The sequence below is a fragment of the Osmerus mordax genome, chromosome 22 (assembly GCF_038355195.1).
Source record: "Osmerus mordax isolate fOsmMor3 chromosome 22, fOsmMor3.pri, whole genome shotgun sequence".
In the NCBI taxonomy this organism is placed as follows: Eukaryota; Metazoa; Chordata; class Actinopteri; order Osmeriformes; family Osmeridae; genus Osmerus; species Osmerus mordax.
This window is the reverse complement of record NC_090071.1, coordinates 8,928,452-8,950,484: the sequence shown is the minus strand read 5'-3', so window position 1 is coordinate 8,950,484 and position 22,033 is coordinate 8,928,452. Positions and strand designations below refer to the sequence as shown.

General features: G+C 45.5%; 1 protein-coding gene across 1 annotated transcript; it reads right to left on the bottom strand.

Moving 5' to 3' along the window:
- Nucleotides 1-817: 817 nt before the first annotated feature.
- Nucleotides 818-2,266, bottom strand: LOC136966261 (transcription elongation factor A N-terminal and central domain-containing protein). The gene has a single exon (XM_067260726.1). It carries the CDS (start codon nt 1,992-1,994, stop codon nt 969-971), a length of 1,026 nt encoding a protein of 341 aa, XP_067116827.1. The 5' UTR covers nt 1,995-2,266; the 3' UTR covers nt 818-968.
- Between the last annotated feature and the right edge of the window lie 19,767 nt (nt 2,267-22,033).

Here is a 22,033-nt window from a genome sequence, read left to right as displayed (position 1 = left end):
GTCTTGTACCACTGGTTGTCACGCCCACAGATCGCGAGATGAGCTGTCAAATCAAAACCAGAATAGAATAACAAAGATATGAAATTATAGGAGGATCTTCTGAACAAACTTCCCCGAACAACCTTTATTATTTGTACAATTAAAGAAATGATGGACATGAGTAATTATTATTTTTATTTGAAGTGTGCGTATATGTGTGAGCAGAGACTGTATTTATTGAGACCAACCACATGCAGTATTTTCTATAATATTATACTATAATTCAATTCAATTTATTTGATCAAGAGGAACAGTGTACATTCATGAACATAAAAATGTAAATGCACACATTTATAGCCAAAAGGCTAGTTTCAGTTGACAGTCCCCCTGCCAGAGTGAAAAAAGGCTTTACAACCTAACAAAAAAAAGTTTACTGCCAGTTTGTCCCATAAAGTTTAAACAATTTGACTATTGAAAGACATAATCTGGCTATTGTCTGGCTATTTGTAAGACACCACATTAATGATCACTTCTCATGACCTAGGACTTAAACAGTACAGTCTATAAGGTTCAAATACTGACTTGGTCCTTGCCCAGCCTGTGATCATTTCAGTATTGATCTCTTTTGAATACTTCCCTGCATGTCATAGTGATATGTCATTAGACCATGCTGGGGAGGCAGGGCGTGAAGGACCATGGGAGTATGGCCCTCCCAGCAGTGTCCGGGGCCAGATTACATAGTCACATGCTCACTGGGTCACATGCCTGGTCCACAGGATGGCTAGATGAGATTCCTCACAATGATAGGAAGTAAAAGGCAAGGAGGCAGTACAGGAAATATATATTTTAATTTATCAATAATGTCATAAAGATTGGGCAACATTATGCAACACAGAATCACATTTTTTGTCAGTGTCAAACAAACAGGCTCCATTGTGTCGACATCAACATAAATAAAACAAACCGGAGAGGGTTGGTGATGTTGACGGTCACAGGCACACCCAGCCACTGTGGTACCACTGTTCCCCACACCCACTACAGGTCACAAAGGTCATGGCGTCCTCACCCGGGTTACCACTGCGCACCCAGGCAGGCAGGAACAACGTCCCCCTGGACACCTGGGTGACTTTACAGTCTGAGCCGTCACATCTCCTGCAGCGTATCTTCTGGGTGGGTGTCCCCTCCAAGCCCCGAGGGAGCTGCCTCTCACTCACCCCCTGGGACGAGTACTCCTCTCTCAGCCGCTGGAGCTCCACGCTGGCCATCTCCTGCACGGACATCCGGGAGAAGGCCTCTGGAGCCAGGCCGCCGCTCAGAAGACCCTCCCGGAGGTGTCCGTTCTTCGGGTTCCTCAGGTTGGCCACCTTGCTCCTGACGCAGGTCTTGTATTTGGCCGGGTTTGCACAGTGGAGATTGTAAACGTGCTGTTCGATGTCCTCGGCGAGCGATGCGGTCGCTAAGTTTGTCTCTAGGCCGGCAAAGCCCTCTGGGTTGAGGGCACTTAGGAGCAGCTGGACACACTTGGGCCTCAGGACCACTGACTCGTTACAGGTAGTAAGGGGGGCTTCTGGAGGTCTAGAGTTTGTTACGAGGCAGTCAGAAGTTGAAGGCCTATCTGTCTGCAAAGGTGTCTTCTCTTCTCTGATAGCCTTAGTCCCTTTCACAAGTGTGCTGTCGGGATGTGGTCCAGTTTGGGAATCACCTTGCTCAACCCTGTTAAAAGGAAGACTTGCCTCCTTTTTCTCATCAACTGTGGATTTCTCACCTCTTTTTCTGTGGTGTGAGTGACTGTACAGCTTTTTCCATTTTGATAACAAGTGCTTGACTTTTATTTTTACTGAAAGTTGTGGGCAGGTCTTGAGGACCCTGTAAAGGACCCTAACTATGTCGGTTTCTTGCAGATGTTTCACAGTGACGCATGCAATGTCAAGACTGGTCAGCAGAGAGACGGTGTCTCCATACTTCCCTTCCTTGTTGGATTTTTCTATGTGTACAGCATAATCTTGAATATCCATGTTCTTTCATGGAGAAACATTTATTTCTAATAATTCAATAGTAATAGGCCTATAATGAATATTAAATTGACGTTGACGTGTTGGGCTTTGTTTAGGCTATCACACGGTATGCAAGAATACGTGGTTTATAGCATGTTCGAGTACCGAATACATAGAATTAAACGGTATTCTTGCAATTTCATTATATAATTCTTATGGTGTATTTCAAAGTTGGCCTTTCGACAATATCCTACCTATTTTAAATCCCGAGTTTGCTTACTGTCGCTGTTGCATGTCGGCAGCCATGTTTCTTTCCCCCAGCTATTTAAATCCACTAGGTGGTGTTGTCGGGCCAATTATGACAACAAATTCGGGTTTAATTTAGAAGCAGAATGCGATCAATTATATTTACCCTTGCATTTACACAAGGTACGCGGGTACATTGGTGTGTAGACTTAATGTAGGCCTACTGTTCGAAGAACCACAAATGCCAATTAAATTATTACGTTTTCCCCCTGGGAAATTTAATTAAACGTGGTGCTGTCGTGTACAAATGTTGCATGTGATCGGATAATGGAATATGGATAAATGCACGTTTGTTTTTTCCAGAATAAGTGTTTCCAAGATAGCCTACAGGACCAAGCAGATACTGGTCTTGGGGATTCATGATTCAGAACTATGGCCTGAGACAGGCAAACTATTATAATTTCAAGAGGAGATCAGGTACAATGAAAATGATAAAAAATTTGACTTGTAGCAAGAATGATTTGTGAGCTTGCATAGTAGGGCTTGCTGTAGCATGCTACAAAAACAAGGCAGACTATGGGTTCTACGAAGCGACACAAATTACCAAGGAAGTATTTTCAGGCAAGGTAAGACAGGTCTGTAAATTCTTTAGTGTTTGTAGTGTGTGATGTAATTGGGTGATTCGCATGTTGGATAAATACTTGTGAAACCACACAAGGATTGTGCAATTGAGTGTAGTGTAAAGCTTGGACATAGTTGCGTACCACATACTGGTGATTTGTGAAATTTTGAAAATCAAAAATTCAGAAATTTTGAAAATCAAATTAAAGGTGGGGCTACAGACAGCTTGACTAAGTGGAGATCTGTAAAATAGAGTTCAAAACCTGAATAATCAATGTGTTGCTAATGAAACTGACCTCTATTAAACACAAGTATTATATGGATTTGATCCCAAATAAATCCATGCCTTGGTCTCTTGCAGCAGTTAAGAAGACATTGGACATAAACAATGTCCAATTGTAAATCTGAATGGAATTTTACCAGAGACAAGAAAATACATTCCTTTAAGGTTTCTTAGCCACAAGAGGGCCTTCTTGGCCCTTTTGTGAGAACATTTCATAGCCAGGAGGAAGTCAAGCTGTATCACATCCTGCTTTGTCTCCACCGCACAACACACACACACACACACACACACACACACATGTACACCCACACACATATGTACACACAAAATCCTGCCTGAAGGAGTGTCTGCCTGACACAGCTTCAGTGGGTGTGGACTTTGTTAAAGTGATAAGATTCAGACACTGGTAAGTCCCAAGCAACCCTTTGCTCCAGTGACTCGTATTGTCTGCACCCGCCACGACACAGTCCAAACACAGGCGGTGAGCACAGCCTTGATAAACAATGGGCTTGCCAATTTCATATTACAGGCTTGTTTCAAGAAGCCTTGCAGCTTTTTTTCAAATTCAATAGACACCTATAATGTTTGATGTTCTGGCATTCAGTGCATGTCATGAGACATGAGAAGTGTAATGCCAAGAGACAGTGACGGTGAATGCATACAGCATCCAATGTCAGTTTATGTTCATTTCCCTGGTGATGCCATTGTTGTATTCACTAGATCATGAATCCACCATGCAGGGCAAATGCACTAGTCTGCGGACAGGATTGGCAGACTGCCAGTGTGTGTATTGTGACGTGCATAACTAAGACATGCAGAGTCATCGCAGAGTCATTTGTGTGCAGCTCTGCGTCCTCCGGGTAGGCAGAGAACTGAAGAATAGCTCTGTGGGCATGAGGGGATGGGGGGGGGGGACTACCCCTCACACACACACACACACACACACACACACACACACACACGGTGACCTTGAAAAGTAAACATACAACTACAGGGGAATGGGGCGGGGGATCACCATCATCAACTGAGGAATCTGTAACTGCAATGTCATTTAGTACGGAAATCTGGCACCCATGAACATGCGGGCTTGCCAAAGCATGTACTGTTACATCTGCAGACGAGAATGCTGGGGTAGCACTGAGAAAATATTGTTATTGTTAAGTACAAAGAGCTGAGAACAGACAAATCATGTCATATGTTCCACAGAAGAGGCATTCCTCTGTGTAATGCATTTGGAGAGTGCTGGGCATCAGACAGGATTATAAGTACTGTTCATCACTAATTGATTTCCAGATCTATTTTGACCTATTCTGCTTGTATGGGCTTAGGCCTCGCTTTGCTGGGAAGGACAACTCTGTCCTCAGCTGCTGTCGGTATAGCAGATGTCTACTGTAGGATTTGACCACGCTTCACACTGATTCATTTCATTGTTTTCCCACAAACTCCCACTGGACACATGCTAGGCCTCCTGGGAAGGTCGTGGTTACAAACATCCACATCCTCCCACAATGCATCTGGCTCTACAGTGTTTAAGGTCCTAAATTGGCAAATCTACACGCCTGGATGTTTCATGTGTTCTTATTCATAGTTATTTGGGTATGAGCGACATATCAAATATGTGTGGTTCATACTGGGTTTATGTGTAACCTGTATTCAAATCTACAGAACTTAAACCTTACCTTGTCCATTTGCTACTGTCCTCTAAAGTCTACATGAAAGCATTTCCCCCTGCTCACTTTCATTCTCACCATCCTAACTCATTATAATACACCCCCTCACATCCACTTCTGCTAACCAGGACAGAACCGAAACTCTAACTGAACTTGTAGCTAATTGCAAGATGGAAGTGCCCCATGAAGTTAAACATCTACTTTGTAAATGACTGGGTGTACCATGTGATAGATAACAAAAAGCATGATAAGAATCCAGACAGAAGTTCTTTGTTTGTTTTTCCGTTCACACCCACTGAATGTATGTGACCACTCTTAAGACTTTAAACACACAACTAGAATCTGGGTACAACACAATCTTGTCCAGTGAAGGCCACCAGAAGTTGAAGCTATTGCCTGGACCCCACCGCATAATAAAGAATGCTAGACATCCCAGCGATTCAGTATCTGTCTCTACAAAACTCCCATCGAACCCACAAGTAACTCTCTCTGTCTCTGAAGCAGAGAACAGAGAGACAAGATGTGCTGGACTGTTCTCATTTTTGGACTGTGCCTCCCCTCTGGTAATTTCCGTTGGGTGATTGAGCATGAATACCAGATATCCCACAGCAAAGCTTCATGGGCCTGCGGCGTGTGGAGGACATTTCTCTAATACCCCCCTCCTCCTCTCCCTCCTCCTATTTCCTCTCCATTCTGCTCCTCCTCGTCTCCCCCTCCTCCATCTCCCGTCCCCCAGTTCTCCCCTCCAGATTTCCCAACTCTGTGAATTCCTTGGCTCCTTGTAGGTCCTCCCACCCCAGCACCCCTCCTCCCCTTCCATAGTCAGATGATGCAGGAAAGGCAAGGCCCTTAGAGATTCAGCTGGTTCACAGACTGCACAGTCAAAGTCAAACTGTCACAGAGATGTGTTTGTCATTTACACAGTGTAACACAGGTCATTCCGGGCAATGAAATGCTTACGACAAGGCTAAAGCCACGTAGTAAGTATAAAAATACACAGAAAAAAAAACATGAATGTTAAAAATACTGGGTGGAAACCACAAATACCAAAAACAGCAACAGCAATAAGCACCAGACATAAAAAGCAGCGGCAGCAATAAAAACAGCAACATTAATAAGTAAGTAAGCGCACACACGCTGGCAAAAGAAGAAAGAGAGGTCAACTGTGTTCGGACTAACATGGTGAAATTAGAGAGAGAAGGTAAGAAATTGCCAAGGATGGGTTTCAAGTACTATGCATGGATGCATCTGTGTTGGTCACACACACACACACGCACACCAGTCTGGACACTGTTCCAACCCTCATGGCCACATTCCTGTTTGTTCATGTGGTAAAGGCACAACAGAGAATAGCGTGGGCCCCATCTCCCTCTCTCACCCTTGAGTGCCTCCTACCCACTACACACACACAGACACACACACCACACCCCTCTCCACCCAAACAAAGATGAGGACGAGCACCAGACCTTTGGGCCTACGACATCTCAAGACATAAAAACAAACGCCCATGTCTGGTGCCTGGAAGGGGAGCAGGAGGAGGGGGTGTCTGGTGCCTGAAAGGGGGGCAGGAGAAGGGGCCTTCTCCTGGCTCTGTATCCTGGCCCTCAGGAAGCACTTCACCTCTGACTTGATGCCCAAACCTTCTCACCACTCGGTGTACATATGTTATAAACACATGTGTATGGCAAACATAGCAAACCTGACATTTTTCAACACTGTATCTCCTGTCAATCTCCATTGAACAATAGCTTCCCTCGTTAAAGCTGAGCACACTGTCTGATCTCATCCCAAAAGGGGAACTGTGACCATAAGGCGAGAAATCAAGGGTTCAGTTTAAGATGTCTCGTCTTAAGAGGAAGTAGAGACTCAAGTGGACAGATATGAGGGGCGGACGCAGAACTGAGTAGATTGGATGATGAGGTTGTGACGAGGAGTCTGAAGGCCAATGCATCTCTCGTCATTCAAAGACATAAACTGCACAAAGACTTTGAATTTGTTTCTATATGTACCTTGATCGCAAGACATGACAGAGAAACAAACAATTCATGACATTTATTATTATGGCAACCATTGTCAACCAATTCCCAACCCTCCTACCACTCTCAAATCTCCATATTTAGGCTTTGTTTCAAAATGGGGTTGCAATGAAGTAAACAGTACTTCTGCCAAACGTACTGAGTGCCTGTTTCTTGTTGATGTAGTGGACTTACAAACTGACAGCCATTGAAAGCCAACAGCTGTGTATCAGAGTTGAAAAGGGGGAAAAGGGAGGTACTGTTTTCTCTCTGAGGTGAAATTGTTCACTATCTCCCTGGCACAGCTTCAGTAGGTTAAATAATAGTGAACGTGAAAAAGCTGTGGGGGGGGGGGGGATGATGTCATTGATTTCATTGTAAGATACACGGGTCATAAAAGTGCAAAATACAGCATGTGAGAGACAGAGAGAATAAGAACAACAGACAGAGAGAAAGAGAAAGAGATAGATAGAGAGAGAGAGAAAGAGAGAGAGAGAGACTCACAGTTAGTTTAATAACAGAAGCCAAAAGCATCATATTTCAGCTTGTGTCCATATTGGGCACGTGGGGGAGGAATGGAGGAAGGACAAAAAGGCCCGAATTCCACATCAGGTTTTCATCAAACAGAGACGAATGTAGTCAGCAGCGTTACCTGCATCAACCCTGTGCTGCCTATCCGGCATAGAGCAAAATACTAGCATGTCTGCTAGCTTCATTAAGAGAACAATCATTCATTTAATGTCGTAGCACTACAATGAGGCTGCACAAGACTGAGGCCGCCGCACACTCAATGAAAGGCGGATGACCTCTGCGCTCGGAGCAGGCGACTGGCAGAACAGCGGCTGCTTTGATGAAGTTACACACACACACACGTGTGCACACACACAGACGCGAGCACAGACACACGCTAACTGTGTGCAAAACCCAAAGTCTGACAGAGTGCTGCGCCAGATTCCTGCACCAGGCTGTGTGACAGAACTGCCTCGTGGACATACTGTACAAGAGACACTTCTCTGAATCGGCTGTTTCCCCTTTCTGTTTCCTAGCTAGTCTGACTGGACGTTTGTGTGTTGATTACATGTCCCTACGAGTGACAGTTCAGCTGAACCACACACAATCTACCTATTACAAATAGTCTGCCTAGAGCCACACGTAATATGTTTCTCCTGTCCGTGGAACAGCAGTGGTTTCTGGGTAGAGGGGCCTGTGACAGGAAGTCAGTTTTTCCACTTCCCAATTGACAAGGCAGCAAACGCAGAAGTAGACCTTGCTCTCGGTTCTCCTCTTCCTCCTCTTCTTCCTCTCTTTCATGTGTCCTTCTCTTCCCCTCTTGCTTTTTTCCTTCTTCACATGCTAGTAGTGACAAGACCTTCACATTGGGTGAACTAGATTAGAAACGTCCTTCAGAGTATTTCAAAATCAGAGATAGTGAATCCTCTCATCATCACGATGTCATCGTAAATGTTAACAGAATGTTATCAATTATGTCTTGTTTTGGGGAAGTCTGTATGTCTTGGTTTCTGGTAAGTCTAATAGTCCATGCCTGTATGGTAGCACAGGTTGGAATTAATCTTAAACCTAATAGGCTACTGCTCGTTGTAGATCATTGCAGGAAGCTCCCTTTTCTCTCTGTAACTGTTTCACATTCCACATTCCTATGAAAAATAAATCAAGTGTTGTTTGTACCAAAAGAGTGTAGCCATAACCTAGAAACTTGAGATTAGTCCAGTGTTGACTCAGGTCAGCTCAGGTCTGATTTGAGCACTAGGTCCGTGTAACAGACAGGTGATCTGATTGTTTTCCAGGGGACCACACAGTCCACTCCACATTCCTTATTGATGACGTCAGTGCTGAGACCGTTTACCCACTGTCTCTGCCATAAGGGGGAAAGCAAACGTAAAATTTTTCAGGACTTTCATGGGGAAAGCAAACGTAAAATTTTTCAGGACTTTCATCCAACTAGAATACTTCACCTCCACTGTCCACTCTGACCTGTTCTCTCAACACATCTTTCCCTTTTTTACTTTAACATTTCCCTTTTTTACTTTAATCTTTCACCCTCGCTTGAACGAACAGTTCTGGCCCCTGGACCAAGTCTGCCAGGTCTGTTATCATCCCAAGCATTGGTGATAAGAGCTGAACTAAAAATCCTGTACTGGAAAAAAGGGCATGGTCTTCCACATCCTAATATGGCAGTTTGCTTACACACACGAGAGCGAGGGATAAACAGAAAAATAGACAAAGAGGGAGTGTGCGAAACAGAGAGGCCTTCCCGAGGAAACAGCCCCGATTTACGCCTCCAAAGGAAACAACAGAAGAAACTAGTGACCTCAGATGGCATTTCAAAGTGTTGAAAGAACACTAAAAGAGCGTTGACAACAATTCTCCCTTTGTGAATGCACGGTCTGTGAGAAAGGCAGTTTGTTGTCTTCAATGTTGTATACACGTGTTGAGCTTTAAAATTTCCTATAATTATTCATTCTGTTTCTCTGAACATTTATCCCTGAGTCCCATCACTCAAACACACACAAACATGCAGACATGTGTGTACACACACACACACACACACACACACACACACACACACACACACACACACACACACCACACACAGACTACTAATGAGCAGAAATGCCCACAGTTCACTGAAATGGCACGGCAGCTGTCTCCACAGGGGGCCTCTTATTGGTTGGCTGTTAGCCACCCCACATTTTTGTGGCCCCCAATCAAACAATGGCATGCTTTCCTTTCCCGCCACGGGTATGCTAATACAAAGGGCGAGAGAGGTAGAAATGAACAGTGAAAAAGGAGCACAAAAAAGTGTAGGGGAGCCCAAAAAGGAGTGTATTTGTGCAGCCTACGCAAGTAAGAGCACACAGACCTCTGACTAATCCAACAGCCATCCAAGCCATCCACTTCAGTTTACACTGAGAGAAGTTGCACAATTTCCAGCGACCAATGGGAGTGACTCCTCAATGTGATGCAAAACGTTCATCACCTCGGCTAACATATTGATCTCCGTTAACATATCCGTTACCCACGACTGTGTCTCCTCTCGGGGTTTGGCAGAAGCAGGCTGTAAGGCATCAGAAAAGCACGCGTGTGTGCGCTACGCCGAGCTCCCCAGTTAGCCCTGTCCCGTGACGTCACTTCAACCGGACCTGTTGCAGTGGGTCCCTCCTCCGCCACCCCAACAAGGCAGGCTGACGTCAGGGGAGTGCTGAGTTATAGCCTGGGGTGGGGGGGGGGGGGGTGGTCCTGGAGACTGGGAGGAATGTTTGTAATGAGGGCTGGTCTGGGTTCAGACGGACACGCAGGGGAATGTGCCGTTCCGCTGGAGCCCAGGACTAACGAGACGAGGTGGGATTGTGTAACCACAGGCCAGGACGCCGGTCCAGAGACAAAGTGTTTGTGCAGATGTACTGTGGTGGATTGTGGGAAATATCACGGTGCTGGATATTTCATTCATTCTCCGTTTGTAGGTGACGGATCCTATATGCGAACTTCACAGAATTATCAAACGCATCAAGTATGGGCACGTTTAGGAAGTGTGGACATGACAAATTACCACTCTGTATCTGCTTACAGTATGGACTTTGGATGCGCTGCATGACCGATCCTCTAGGGGCAGTGTAACGGGCTTTTATCCAGAAGCTTTGCGGATCGCTAAAGGGCAAGCTGGGACAGAATAGTGTGTCTCACCAGATACTATGACCTTTGACCCCTGGAGGTGTGGCAACTGAGGGTCAGGTCCCTCAGGCAGGAGAGAAACCACTCAGTAACTGACAACGTGGGGGTTGGGGGTCAGGGGCGGAGGGGGGGGTGTATAAGTCAATCTAAGAGCCCTTGGGTTTATCCAGACTGCTACGCAACAGCAGCTGACCTCTTCGTGACCTCAGTGACTCTTCCGTCCATATGTAAACACGCATGTGGATGTTTCTCGTCCTGTTCGTACCCTTGTCGAGGGTTAGCTCCTAGGTCCAGCCCGCTCAAAGGGTCTGCTGAGCTGGATCGTAGTGGGAGCAGTCACACCCTGTTTTCTACGTCACTGGCATTTTTCTGCTTGTCAGTGCAAAGACAGTAAGATTACAGCCTCGAACTGGCCCATAAAGGCATGCACAAGTAAGTTCTATCTTTCTCTCTCTCTCTCTTTTTCCCCGTCTCTCTCTCTCTCTCTCTCTCTCTCTCTCTCTCTCTCTCTCTCTCTCTCTCTCTCTCTCTCTCTCTCTCTCTCTCTCTCTCTCTCTCTCTCTCTCTCTCTCTCTCACGCGCTCTCGCTCTCTCACACACCTAAACTGACACACACATGTGGAATAATCTGTGTAGCCTCATACTAAGGGGGTGTCTGTTGTAAGAAGGGTAAGCAAACGAGCACCTTGAACTGATGCCATTGATTTATCCAGCCATCTGTTGTCTTTTGGCTGAGTCTGCATGATTTCCATGACAACACTACATTGATAAACGGAATCGAATTCTAATTCAGCCATGCAATCTGTTCACTGTTCACTTCACGGGGGAAATGTGTTCATATCTCTGTTTTGGGATATATTTTCAGAAGGGATACGATATATATACGTGTCCATTGTTTTCCGGAACACATTGTTTCAACGTTTCAGAGGATGTGCTTCACAAGTCTTAATATCCGCATGTACCGGTACTTCCTTGTTATTTTCTACTGTGGGAATCACCTGACAAACTGTTATCATTAGGAAACGTACTGTAAAATAAACCACACTTTGAGCCACTCCACTGGTATTACTCTGAAACACAAAAAGTGACATCATCCTGTTGGGTGCTGAGGCAAAACTCGGCCTCTCCTGTTTTTTATAAACCATCTAATGTACTTTATTATTTATAGTTAGCTCTGCTCTCCCCTGTGAACAGCTTCGCAAACTCAGATGACCGGAGATGTTTCCCTCATCCGATGACTGATTGAATGGGGAAGTGCATTGTATTCGGTCTCATGTCACTGAGGTGAATACAATTATTTAGAGGTGTGTGCAGGGAATTAACCATGTTCCGTAACTGCACCTCTGTTTGCATGTGTCAGCAGCAGCACTGCAGCATATCGTTCAGATTTGGCTTGGGATTCAGGACGTCCCTTGACAGCAAAACAAAGTTTGAAACCTTGTGACCGCCACAACCAAAACACAACGTTTTGACAGACAGTATGGTTCCCATGAAGATGGGTTGATCTTTCTGTGTGGGGAGGTTAGCTTTCCTCTGACCCTATTTCTCTCTTTTCTTTGCACTTCATCAGTGCTGGAGGTCGAAGCCTCGTAGGTTCTTGGAACCCGGAACATCGGTTATGTAACAAGAAAGGTTTTCCTCCGAAATTCCAAACCCTCAGGACGCGCAGGGTCTTGAATGACAAGGCCTGTCTGCACGGCTGATTGGACGAGAGATGGCAACACTCCACACTCTGATGACAAGCATGTAAGGGCATGCACGTGTGTAATCACCTGCCCTGGTGTGTGGGTGTATGTGTGTGTACGTGCTTGCATTGCCATTGGTGCAGATTGCACACCAACTTGGACGATTGACCAATATTCTGTACTGGCCTTTAGACACAGGATCATTGTTTTAAACGGCCCCGTTTAAAGAGCATGCATGGAAACTAACCATTGCAACTGCGAGCCAAATGCGGGACTGCCAGTATAGCTGGTATTGATATATTTTTCTCCACTTTTTCTCCACAAGACAACCGATCCTTCTAGGCCTCTTAACCAAACACATATCCTCCTATCCCCCCTGATCATCCTGGATCAGTGCCACCCCACCCAGCCCTGCTCTGATGGTGATACCACGCTAATGTGGCAGGGAGGGAACACATTTAACAGAGCTCTTCCCGTCTCCGTGCAAATGGATTGGGTTTTAATGGGGCCGGATAGTCCTGCTGCTGGACAGTGGAATGTCAGAGACAACTGCCAGCACCTAACATGAAGCCATTGTTATTGTGTCTGATGTTTCCACGCTGATAGGGACAGTGCTGTTTTATTGGGGCTTGTTTTGGCTTGATGGTTGAGCTAATTTGATCTCTGTCATAGCTTTGGCTGCAGCCTTGAAATGGACACACCTCGTAAACACACTAAGGACACATGCACACCAGAGCAATAAAATGACTAAAAGCCAGACAAAAGCATTTTACTTCCTATCTGCTTTTAAATTCTGTCTAGTAATGCTTTTGGCAAGCAGAAGCAGACAATTATCCTTCCATTACTGAGACTTTCAAGCTACATTTGCCATAAATAAAACAACATCAAGGCGAGAAACTTAGGTTGACAGTGCTTGACTTTGAGATACTGGTCCTGCAAAGCACGTCTCAAACCATGAAACGTCTTCCAGCAATCTTCCATGACCCTGGCCCACCCAAAAGTTAACCCCTGCACCATTTAAGACAAGAGGGTGAAATAGAGAGAGCCACACTATACACTCTTCAGAAAGACTTCCTAATGACCCTGTCCAGCACTCCCTGACTGAGGGTCCCTCTCTCCCCCACACACGCACGCACGCACGCAGGCACACACACACAAACACGGACATACACACACACACAAAGAATAATAAAACGTGCATGCGGGGTGACAGGCATAAGGATATTAAGTACAGGAAAACAAAACGGTTCTGATCCAATATAGCGTAGCAGAGCTTTGTTATAGTAAGGAGTAGAGGGTGGGACCCTTTCTGGGAAATAACCCTGAGCCTGACCTCTCAGGAGGAGGTGGGGGTTCGGAAGAGGGCAGCTGGGATGGAGGCCATTTTTTCTCTCCACTCTCTCTCTCTTTCTCTCTCTCTTCTTTTCTCTCTCTCTTCCTCTCGCTCTCTCTCTCTCTACCTCTCTCTCTTCCTCTCTCTTTGTCTCTCTCTCCCTCTCTCTCTCTTTCTCCCTCTCAGGGCTAATCCTTTGGTATTTCCCTCAGATTTCCCGTAGGAACTGAATGCCAAATAACGTTTGTAAGAAGCGTGTGCCCGGCTGGTCCACTGGTCATTTCAGAGGAGTGTCCACACAGGAAGCTTAGGAATTCTCAGGATTTTACCCTCACAATTCAGAGTAACCGACTGTATTTTGTCACCAAGTCATTGAATGTATCAGCTTTCTCTCACCAACATGCCTTGACTGGCCAAAGTCGAAAACACAGACACCATGCACCTACCATTTACACTGGCTGTCCTGCACAGACAAGTATGGTATCTTCCTTCCAGAAAAACACATTTATCCATCCTCACTTGCAATGAGGATTGCATCTATCATTTGTCTTGCTCATGTTTGGGCAAAGATCTTTCCCCAAACAATTCTCTATCTGCTCAAGGGTCTTCATAAGATGGTTCACATTCCTAAGCCCCCCCCCCCAAAGCCCCCCCCCCCCCCCCCCCTCATTTCTCTCAGCGTATCCCTCTACTCCACTGAACACCAGCAGGCACACACCCCCTGTACGTCGCACTCAGTCCAGTCAACTTTCACCAAATCTGTTTGATTAGATTTGCTCCTTAACAAACGGGTCTCAACTGAAATCACACAAACAAGAGAGAGCGATCGGAGAAAACGTCTCACCAGAGCAGACCTCTCCTTCATAACCCCCCCCCCCCCCCCAATGCTCACCATACCCACGATGCCTCAGCAGGATGCTTTGTTGTTTGGTACAGTCTGGCACGATGCCTACATTTGGAATGGGGGCATTTGGGGCAAAAAGGGAGCAAGAGGCCGGGGATGGCATTTGGAGGGCAGCCCGTGGTACCAGGTGCCAGGGGAGGTCATGTGCCAGGCCAGCAGACAAAGGAAGAGATTGGGCGTAGGGCCGGGCTTGGCTCCAACAGGGGGTGGAGAATGCAGGCACACGTCTGACCAGAGGCCTGCTGTAAGGAGGGGGCTCAACTGACAAAAAGACAGAAGGAATGGCTGTTTCTCCATCAAAGGCTGAGAGGGGCTCAGCTCAGGCATGTGGATTCCAGCTCACTGAGCAACCGTTGCTCTCTTTTATGGTTGGTTGATTAAATGCCTGATGGAAATCATTTAGTGGATGAACGCCAGAAAGTCGACATTTGTGAATCCATCTGACAAGGAAATGTATTGTTTAAATCAATTTGCATGTTAATTCAGTTTCTTAATTGCATAGCTATTATGGAAATCGTTTTTTTCTTATTCTGTTACACCTAATCTGCTTCTTAATACACTTATTCCTTCTACATCCTACAGTCTTGTCAGAAATCATATTGAGCGTATGGATAATGAAGATTCCAGAACACCGACAGTATTCGCAACATAGAAAATGTTAAAACTGGGGACTGCAGTCTTCTAGTCACCATCTACAAAAAAAGCAAGCATAATGGTATGTGTATGGTCTATATTCTTTGGACTCACCAAACAAGACCACGGCCCTGTGGTCTAGCCTTTGATATGTCACATAGATGTAAGAGAATAGAGAAGAATAGGCTTTCAGTGGGCCAAAGAATGTCACACAAAACAGGAAGCGCAATCAGCTCCTTAAAACAGACTTCCTTATACAGCAGCACAGTGTCAGAAACCCATTGAACAGTGTGTATTGTTCTTCAGAGAGAAGCTGCATGGGGCCTTCTTAAGCTAAAAGAGACCCGAGCACAGGAAGTACCGAGGACCATCGCCAACTTTCCAACCTCAGAGCCACTAAACCTGTCACAGACTAGAAGAACTGATCACGGTTCAAGAGTAATGACACCTAAAGTGGAATGCCAAAACGTTGAAAATGTTGCTAGGTTTTGAACGTACTGGGAGTGTACGAGAAGGATGCAGATGTTTTTAAACTTTTGGATGTCAACCATCAAGGTCACGTGGACAGTGTTAAAACATTTATGAATGTTGTTAGGAGTCGTTTGGGGTGCAATCGTTTCCACTGGCAAGGTGTTTGATTGGAATCTTTTTGCTACACTTCAAGGAATTACAAAAACAAAAACAAATCTTAATTTCACCGTATTTGAGTATGAGTCCTTCATATTCACAAGACCTAGCTTTCTTTATCTAACCAACAGTAAAAGGTTTGCATGTTAAAACAAATTGAAACAACCGTTCCCTATCTGACACACCCAGAAAGAAGTTAAAAACTGACAACAAACTAAGGTTTCTACAACTGCAAATATTAATCAATGTCAGTCTTATTCATAGGGATATCAGCTTGACCTGGATAGATGCTTTGAAGAGGGTTAATGGGGCTTGGTGACATTACAGTTTTCTGTGTGGTCAACAGGTAATCTAGACCAGGATACACTACCTCTTTATGTTTTTATCTGACCTAAATCTGACTTGGCACAAGTTCCCACATAAATACAACCTGTCGGCTCTGTTTATGCAGTTGCTCTTGTTCTAACAGATCCACTGCTTTGGTGCACATTTCTGTTTTACCGTCGAGGCTGAAGTTTGCTGCTTGTGACCCTTGCAAGCTAGTTCATGAATGCACGGCATGTTGTGTATTAGGAAGTCAGTTCCACTCATTGCTGTACATGACACTCAGTATGTTGACTTCAAATTCGGGGGTTGCCCACTTGACATGTGTAGTTGTTAGACTTCTTTGAGACAGACTCAGTCTACCCATTTCAGGATGTGCAGATGCCTGGGATTGAAGGTGACTGTCTGAACCTGAGAGCAGCTGTGCATCCGGAGGGGACCTTCTGATCCGTTGCTATAGAAACCGTTTAAAGTGACCTCCCACTCGGCTCGCAGGCGAGCAGAGAGTTGGTAGCTGTGGAACCCACCAGAGACCATTGCGTCAGGCACTGAGCAACTTCCTGTTTCCCCCGCTCTCATGTGACGGTATGGTGTCTTTGAGAGCGCCATGGCTTTAACCCTGCGCGACCCTGACAGAGTCTCTGAGTCGCCGCAACGCGCAGCAAAGAAGACAAATAATTGCGACCGCTTATCTTTACAGCAACAACGAAGCGTTGCTTTTTTTTGGTCCACTGTTACTCAGTTACTATCCCGTTAGCTGATCCGTCCACAGAGGAAATGACATCTACTGCATTCTCTGGTCAGACAGCGGGGAAGCAAGAGACAAGGCCTCATTCATCTGTGAAGCAGGAAGAGCGAGCAGGGCAGGCCTGCTGGGACATTCAGTCCTTGGGTGTTAAATGAAGAAGCTCCACAAGATCTCGCTTTGCATGGCCCTCGGTCTGCAAGCATATGAAAAAGATGTCCGTGCTGTGAACCGGGACCAGTGTACTGTAATCATGAGTGCTCTGTCAGCTTTTTTTTTGGGGGGGGGGGGGGGGGGGGGGGGGGGGGCTTTCTCGTTGTGCCCATGATTAACTGACAGAATACCTGTGAGATCCATCTGCAGTGTTTTTGTTTTCATTGGATCCTCTGTCTGAAAAGCCAGTTGGATCCTTTCCAAAAAGCTCTGTGCTGTCACAAGAACAGCACTCACCTTAGTCATAAGAGCATGTGGTTGAAATACCAGAGATGTCGGCCAAATTGTGGATAAAACATGGTGTGTGTGTGTGCGTGTGTGTGTGTGCGTGTGTGTGTCTGTTTGTCTGTGTGTTCATGTCCTCAGGTGCCCAAGGCTAATCTTTGTGTAGACACATAGGACCAAGGACCTGAGTTTGTGTTTGTCATTATTTACATTTAACCCCCCGATTTAGGTTTTTGACTCAGAACAATCTATCTTGCCACCTCCTGATTGTGTTTTGTTTGTGACGGAATTTGTGTCTTTAAACACCGTTTTTTAGTGCCTGAAGAAATTAATAAGTGTAGGGAATTTGATTAGTGACGTAATTTTCATGCACATACTCTCCTCCCCTGTTTCCAGTTAGACCTTTCCACTAATGAGAGGAATATCCGCCAACTTTCCCCATTATTAAATATCTCTACAGTATGTGTTTGTGTGTCTCTGCATGAGTGTGGGTGAAGGTGACATTCTAGAGCCGACTCTTTCCCACTTTCTGGTTGATTAACAGAAAAACTACAAACGTGACTTACATGAGATCAAATTACAAATCACACATGTTGATTTTGTCTGACAGTCACCAAACCTGATCCTTCCCAGTGGCCTCAGTCAACCCGAACTTCAAAACCTCCTGACATCATGGCTGTGGCCCAACTTCCTGGAGTGGTTACACTACCTTGAAAGAATGTTGTTTTAGACTTTTCTCACGTTGTCCTTGACCCAGTATGAGTAATTGTTGTACCAGCAGACTCTATCTGTGCTCTGGGCTATCCTCATGCCCAAAATTAGGGACACGTAAAAACATCCCAAAAATAATAAACAAAATGTCGTCCTCATAGGAAGGTGCAGGAAGACGCTATCGGCTGTGTTACACTCACCATAACCTTTCACCCTCACCAAACACACAAACACAAATAAACACACCCACTGACCAACTGTAAACCTGGGTGTCGTTGTGAAGAGAGGTAGTGTTTCCCGTCCTTTGACTCCTGGGTGTTCCTATATCTTCTCTTAGATTCTGACTGTGACAAACAGGCACTTAACACATAACTCATTAATAGCCTATGGCTACATAGGCTGGTGTCTGTATTTCGGAATCGACAAAGGTTTTTGCACAATGAACTCATTAAGCACATTTGTTGTATGAACATCTCAAATCTACCATCCCATGACACGTGTTATACTATATGATTATATCGGGACAGATTCGTTTTGAGTGCCCTGAAGTCAATGAGATGACATAAAGTTTCCATATTAAAAAATCTGTGCCAAGTCTTAAAAAAATCTTTGGCACAGAGCACAAAGCCATAAACCATCTGCCCAAAGGATATACTTTAAGATGATGAATTGATGAGAACACAGCTTTATGTGGCCTAATTAAACAACATTACAGTCGTCATGACAATTTAATAACGAGAGCCACGTAAGATTGTAAGAGGGAGATTATTGATCAATAAACCACACTGTGCCATGTTTGGGCTGTCAATGAGAGCCTGCATTCATATCAGGGGAATTTCCTACTTGAATTGAGGGATAAGCAAGAGCACATGCAGGAACATAACAGGCTCAGGTGGAGGCCTGTTGGCGACTCCTGATCAGGGAAACAGGCCGAGGCTCATGAGGCCACACAAGACAACTTTGTTATACACAGTATGTGACACGACACAAACAATACGGTGACTGTTTGGCTGAATTCAATCATCAGTCAACACCATGGCCTCACATGCTTGTACTCAGTCATATTAGACAAGGACAGTGGAGCCCTCCAGGTGAGAAACGTTGAAATAAGTGTAAGTCACTTACTTCAACACAAACACACACACACACAGCCGTATTGCAGAAATGAAAGTCGGCATGTCAAGACATCAGATGATGTACCAGGCCTTGTATATTTATAGTCCTTCCATTAAAGATATAACCCAATAAGAGACTTGACACCATGGGGTAGTTAACAATGAGAGCCTGTAATTACAGAGAGCTCTCCTAGGCCTTAACACCTTGTGATTAACACTGTTCTACAACATATTCACTCTCACCATCATCACACACTCACACACCCTCTGCACAAAACCGAACTCTATAACCTACTGGGTGCCATAGAACCATTTCTAACAATGGAGGAGTCACTATTAAAACAGTTTGTTGTGTCTTTCAGTGTTTAAATGCACTCAGGTTCGAAATAACCATTTAAGTCAAACAGCATCATACTGATCTGAAAATAGTTTTCATCTGAGATGTTTAACAGCGAGCCTGCTGTTTATTTTTAGAGGACTCATCATGCTCCAAAAATTCTATAAAGCGCCCTTTATATTGAAAATACGATCATCTGTTCCTGAAAGGTAAGGAGAGAAGGACGCCCAGATATCTCCGCTGAGGAGAGCGAGCGCGTCTCGTCTCCTGCGGGTCACACGTCTCACCGCGTCAGTCTCAGAAAGCCCCTGGGGCGTCACACATTGAAAGCATCACAGTGTTTACACCTCTCTCCTCCCCCACGCGGGAGGGCCGGGGACTGTGGCAGACACTCAAGGTGACTCACGCATACCTAAACAAACACGCGCGCGCACGCACGCACGCCGTACAGGCCGCGTGTTTGAATGGAAGGATGCTGCGAATGCATGCGCGTGCAGACCAGATCAAAAACACGCCCACGCGGGCAACAAACGTCCACAAGCTGTTCAACGTGAGAGCCAACAAACTCTCCCACTCACTCAAAATCGACACCTTTGAGTCGAAAACAACTGTCCACACAGCGCATCATCAGATCCCAGTCCATCTCCCCTGAACTCCACGAGCTTAGCTGTGATATAGCGATATATCGATTACTCCCCACTTCAGCGGATGCATTAACAGGCAATGGAAAACGGTTCCAAAGCACTAACCATCATTGATCTACACCCCTGTTGGGCAAGTCTAATTGCTGTGGGTCCATCCGGCAGAATCTGTCTTCCCTCTGCGAGGCCTCACCTGTCTCTACCTCTCACACAGCAGACAAGAGAAGGAGAGAACATTCGATATCCTCCATGGACATACACTGGTAACGACCGCCTCGGGGCACAGAAAGCAGACACTGTTGCTTATCTGTAATGGCATGGCATTAGGAAGATGAGAGTGACATGAGGGAATTGTTCTGAGCGAGCATCACTTGACAAAGCAACTACAGTAATCAGTCTTGACAACCAAACTGATTTCACAACAGTGGTGTTTTAGATTTGCTGTCAATGATTGAATTTGCTCTTCATCCAGTCCTGTCTCCCTTATGAACTTTTCCTAGCTTAAAAAAAATAAACAAAGAATCCACTCAAACCTTGAAAAACATGCCATAGCTAAGTGAAAAAAGCCATATCTAGTTTCCCTCATGACTCACACAGAGTACCATTTCTGACGGATTTTAAGGGAGTTTGAGGTTTCATAGTCAATTGACTTCCTGTGATCTCACACAAACATGCCCTTTGACCTTGTGATGCAATACACTCATATAACCGTACCTCATATGCTAAACATTAGACAAAAACAATATCACCCTTTCTTCCATATGAACACATTTCTATGTGCTCCTTTGAAACACACACAGGTGTTCTGTGAACCAGGGCAGAGATCATATCGAAAATGTACACAGACTTTCCAGGAGCAGAGATGAGACAGAGTAGTACTGCAGTGTATCTGTGCAGGTATCGTGTGGTTGGCAGCAGTGGCATTTAGCCTCATCAACGATATCCCCTCGAAGTGTGACGTTGCCATGGAAACGCCAGCATGGCCCCGTGTTTTTATCCGGGAGCCGTGAACAACATCAACATGGCCGCTCTGGACGGTGCTGCCTCTGGAGCGATCAAAGAGCATCCGCCCGCAATTACTGGGGGACGAAGTGCAAAAGATTCATATGTATCTGTACATGCAAGCAAATAATGATGTCCACAGCGAGGCACAAGGAATACACACATTCACATACAGCAGTGGTCTTCTGAGGCAAAAGCCTGCCTTGTGGCGTGATGATATTAGTTAGTCCTAATTGGGAGAGGGCGGTGCTGAGTCTTCCAGTGATCCTCATCTATCTGCCCGACATGTCGCGCCAGAAACTCGGACATTAGGGCAGTGCTACACCACAATCCCCTGTGCAACAGCCTGTGAGACCAACCCAGTCTCCCAGTGGCGACCTCCACAGTTGCTTTCAGCAGCCATTAATCAATCAATCAGTCAACCAACCAATTAATCGGTCGATTAAATAGGCCGTTGTTACGTACCACGTTTCAGATAATACAGCCCAATATACAAAGCTCTTCTGAGGAAGACATTAACATCCACACTGACCAGGGAACAATTTAAGAGAAAGATATGTGGCTAGAGTTGGGCAGAGGCCCAAAATGTCCATTGAATAGAGAGCTTGTTCAAATTGTGTGATAATAGCACAACGGTGGTTTGTCTGTGTAGAGGGCGAGCCCAACCAAGGGAGCATCCACAAGAATCAGCGTCAGTTGCAGGAAGTGAGTCAGCACGGTGCAGCTGTTGCCGCGGGTTACCGCGTGGGTCATCCTGGGCTCCCAAGAGGCCTGGTGAATGGTGACACATCTGACCTGACCATTACACGGCTTCGCCCATCCTCCACACACACAGACACACACACACACACACACACATGGAGACATACACCCATACAGACAGAGAGAGAGAGAGAGAGAGAGAGAGAGAGAGAGAGAGAGAGAGAGAGAGAGAGAGAGAGAGAGAGAGAGAGAGAGAGAGAGAGAGAGAGAGAGAGAGAGAGAGAGAGAGGTGGGCAGTGTGTGTATTAATCCTCTCTCAGCACTGAGGTCGCAGCAGC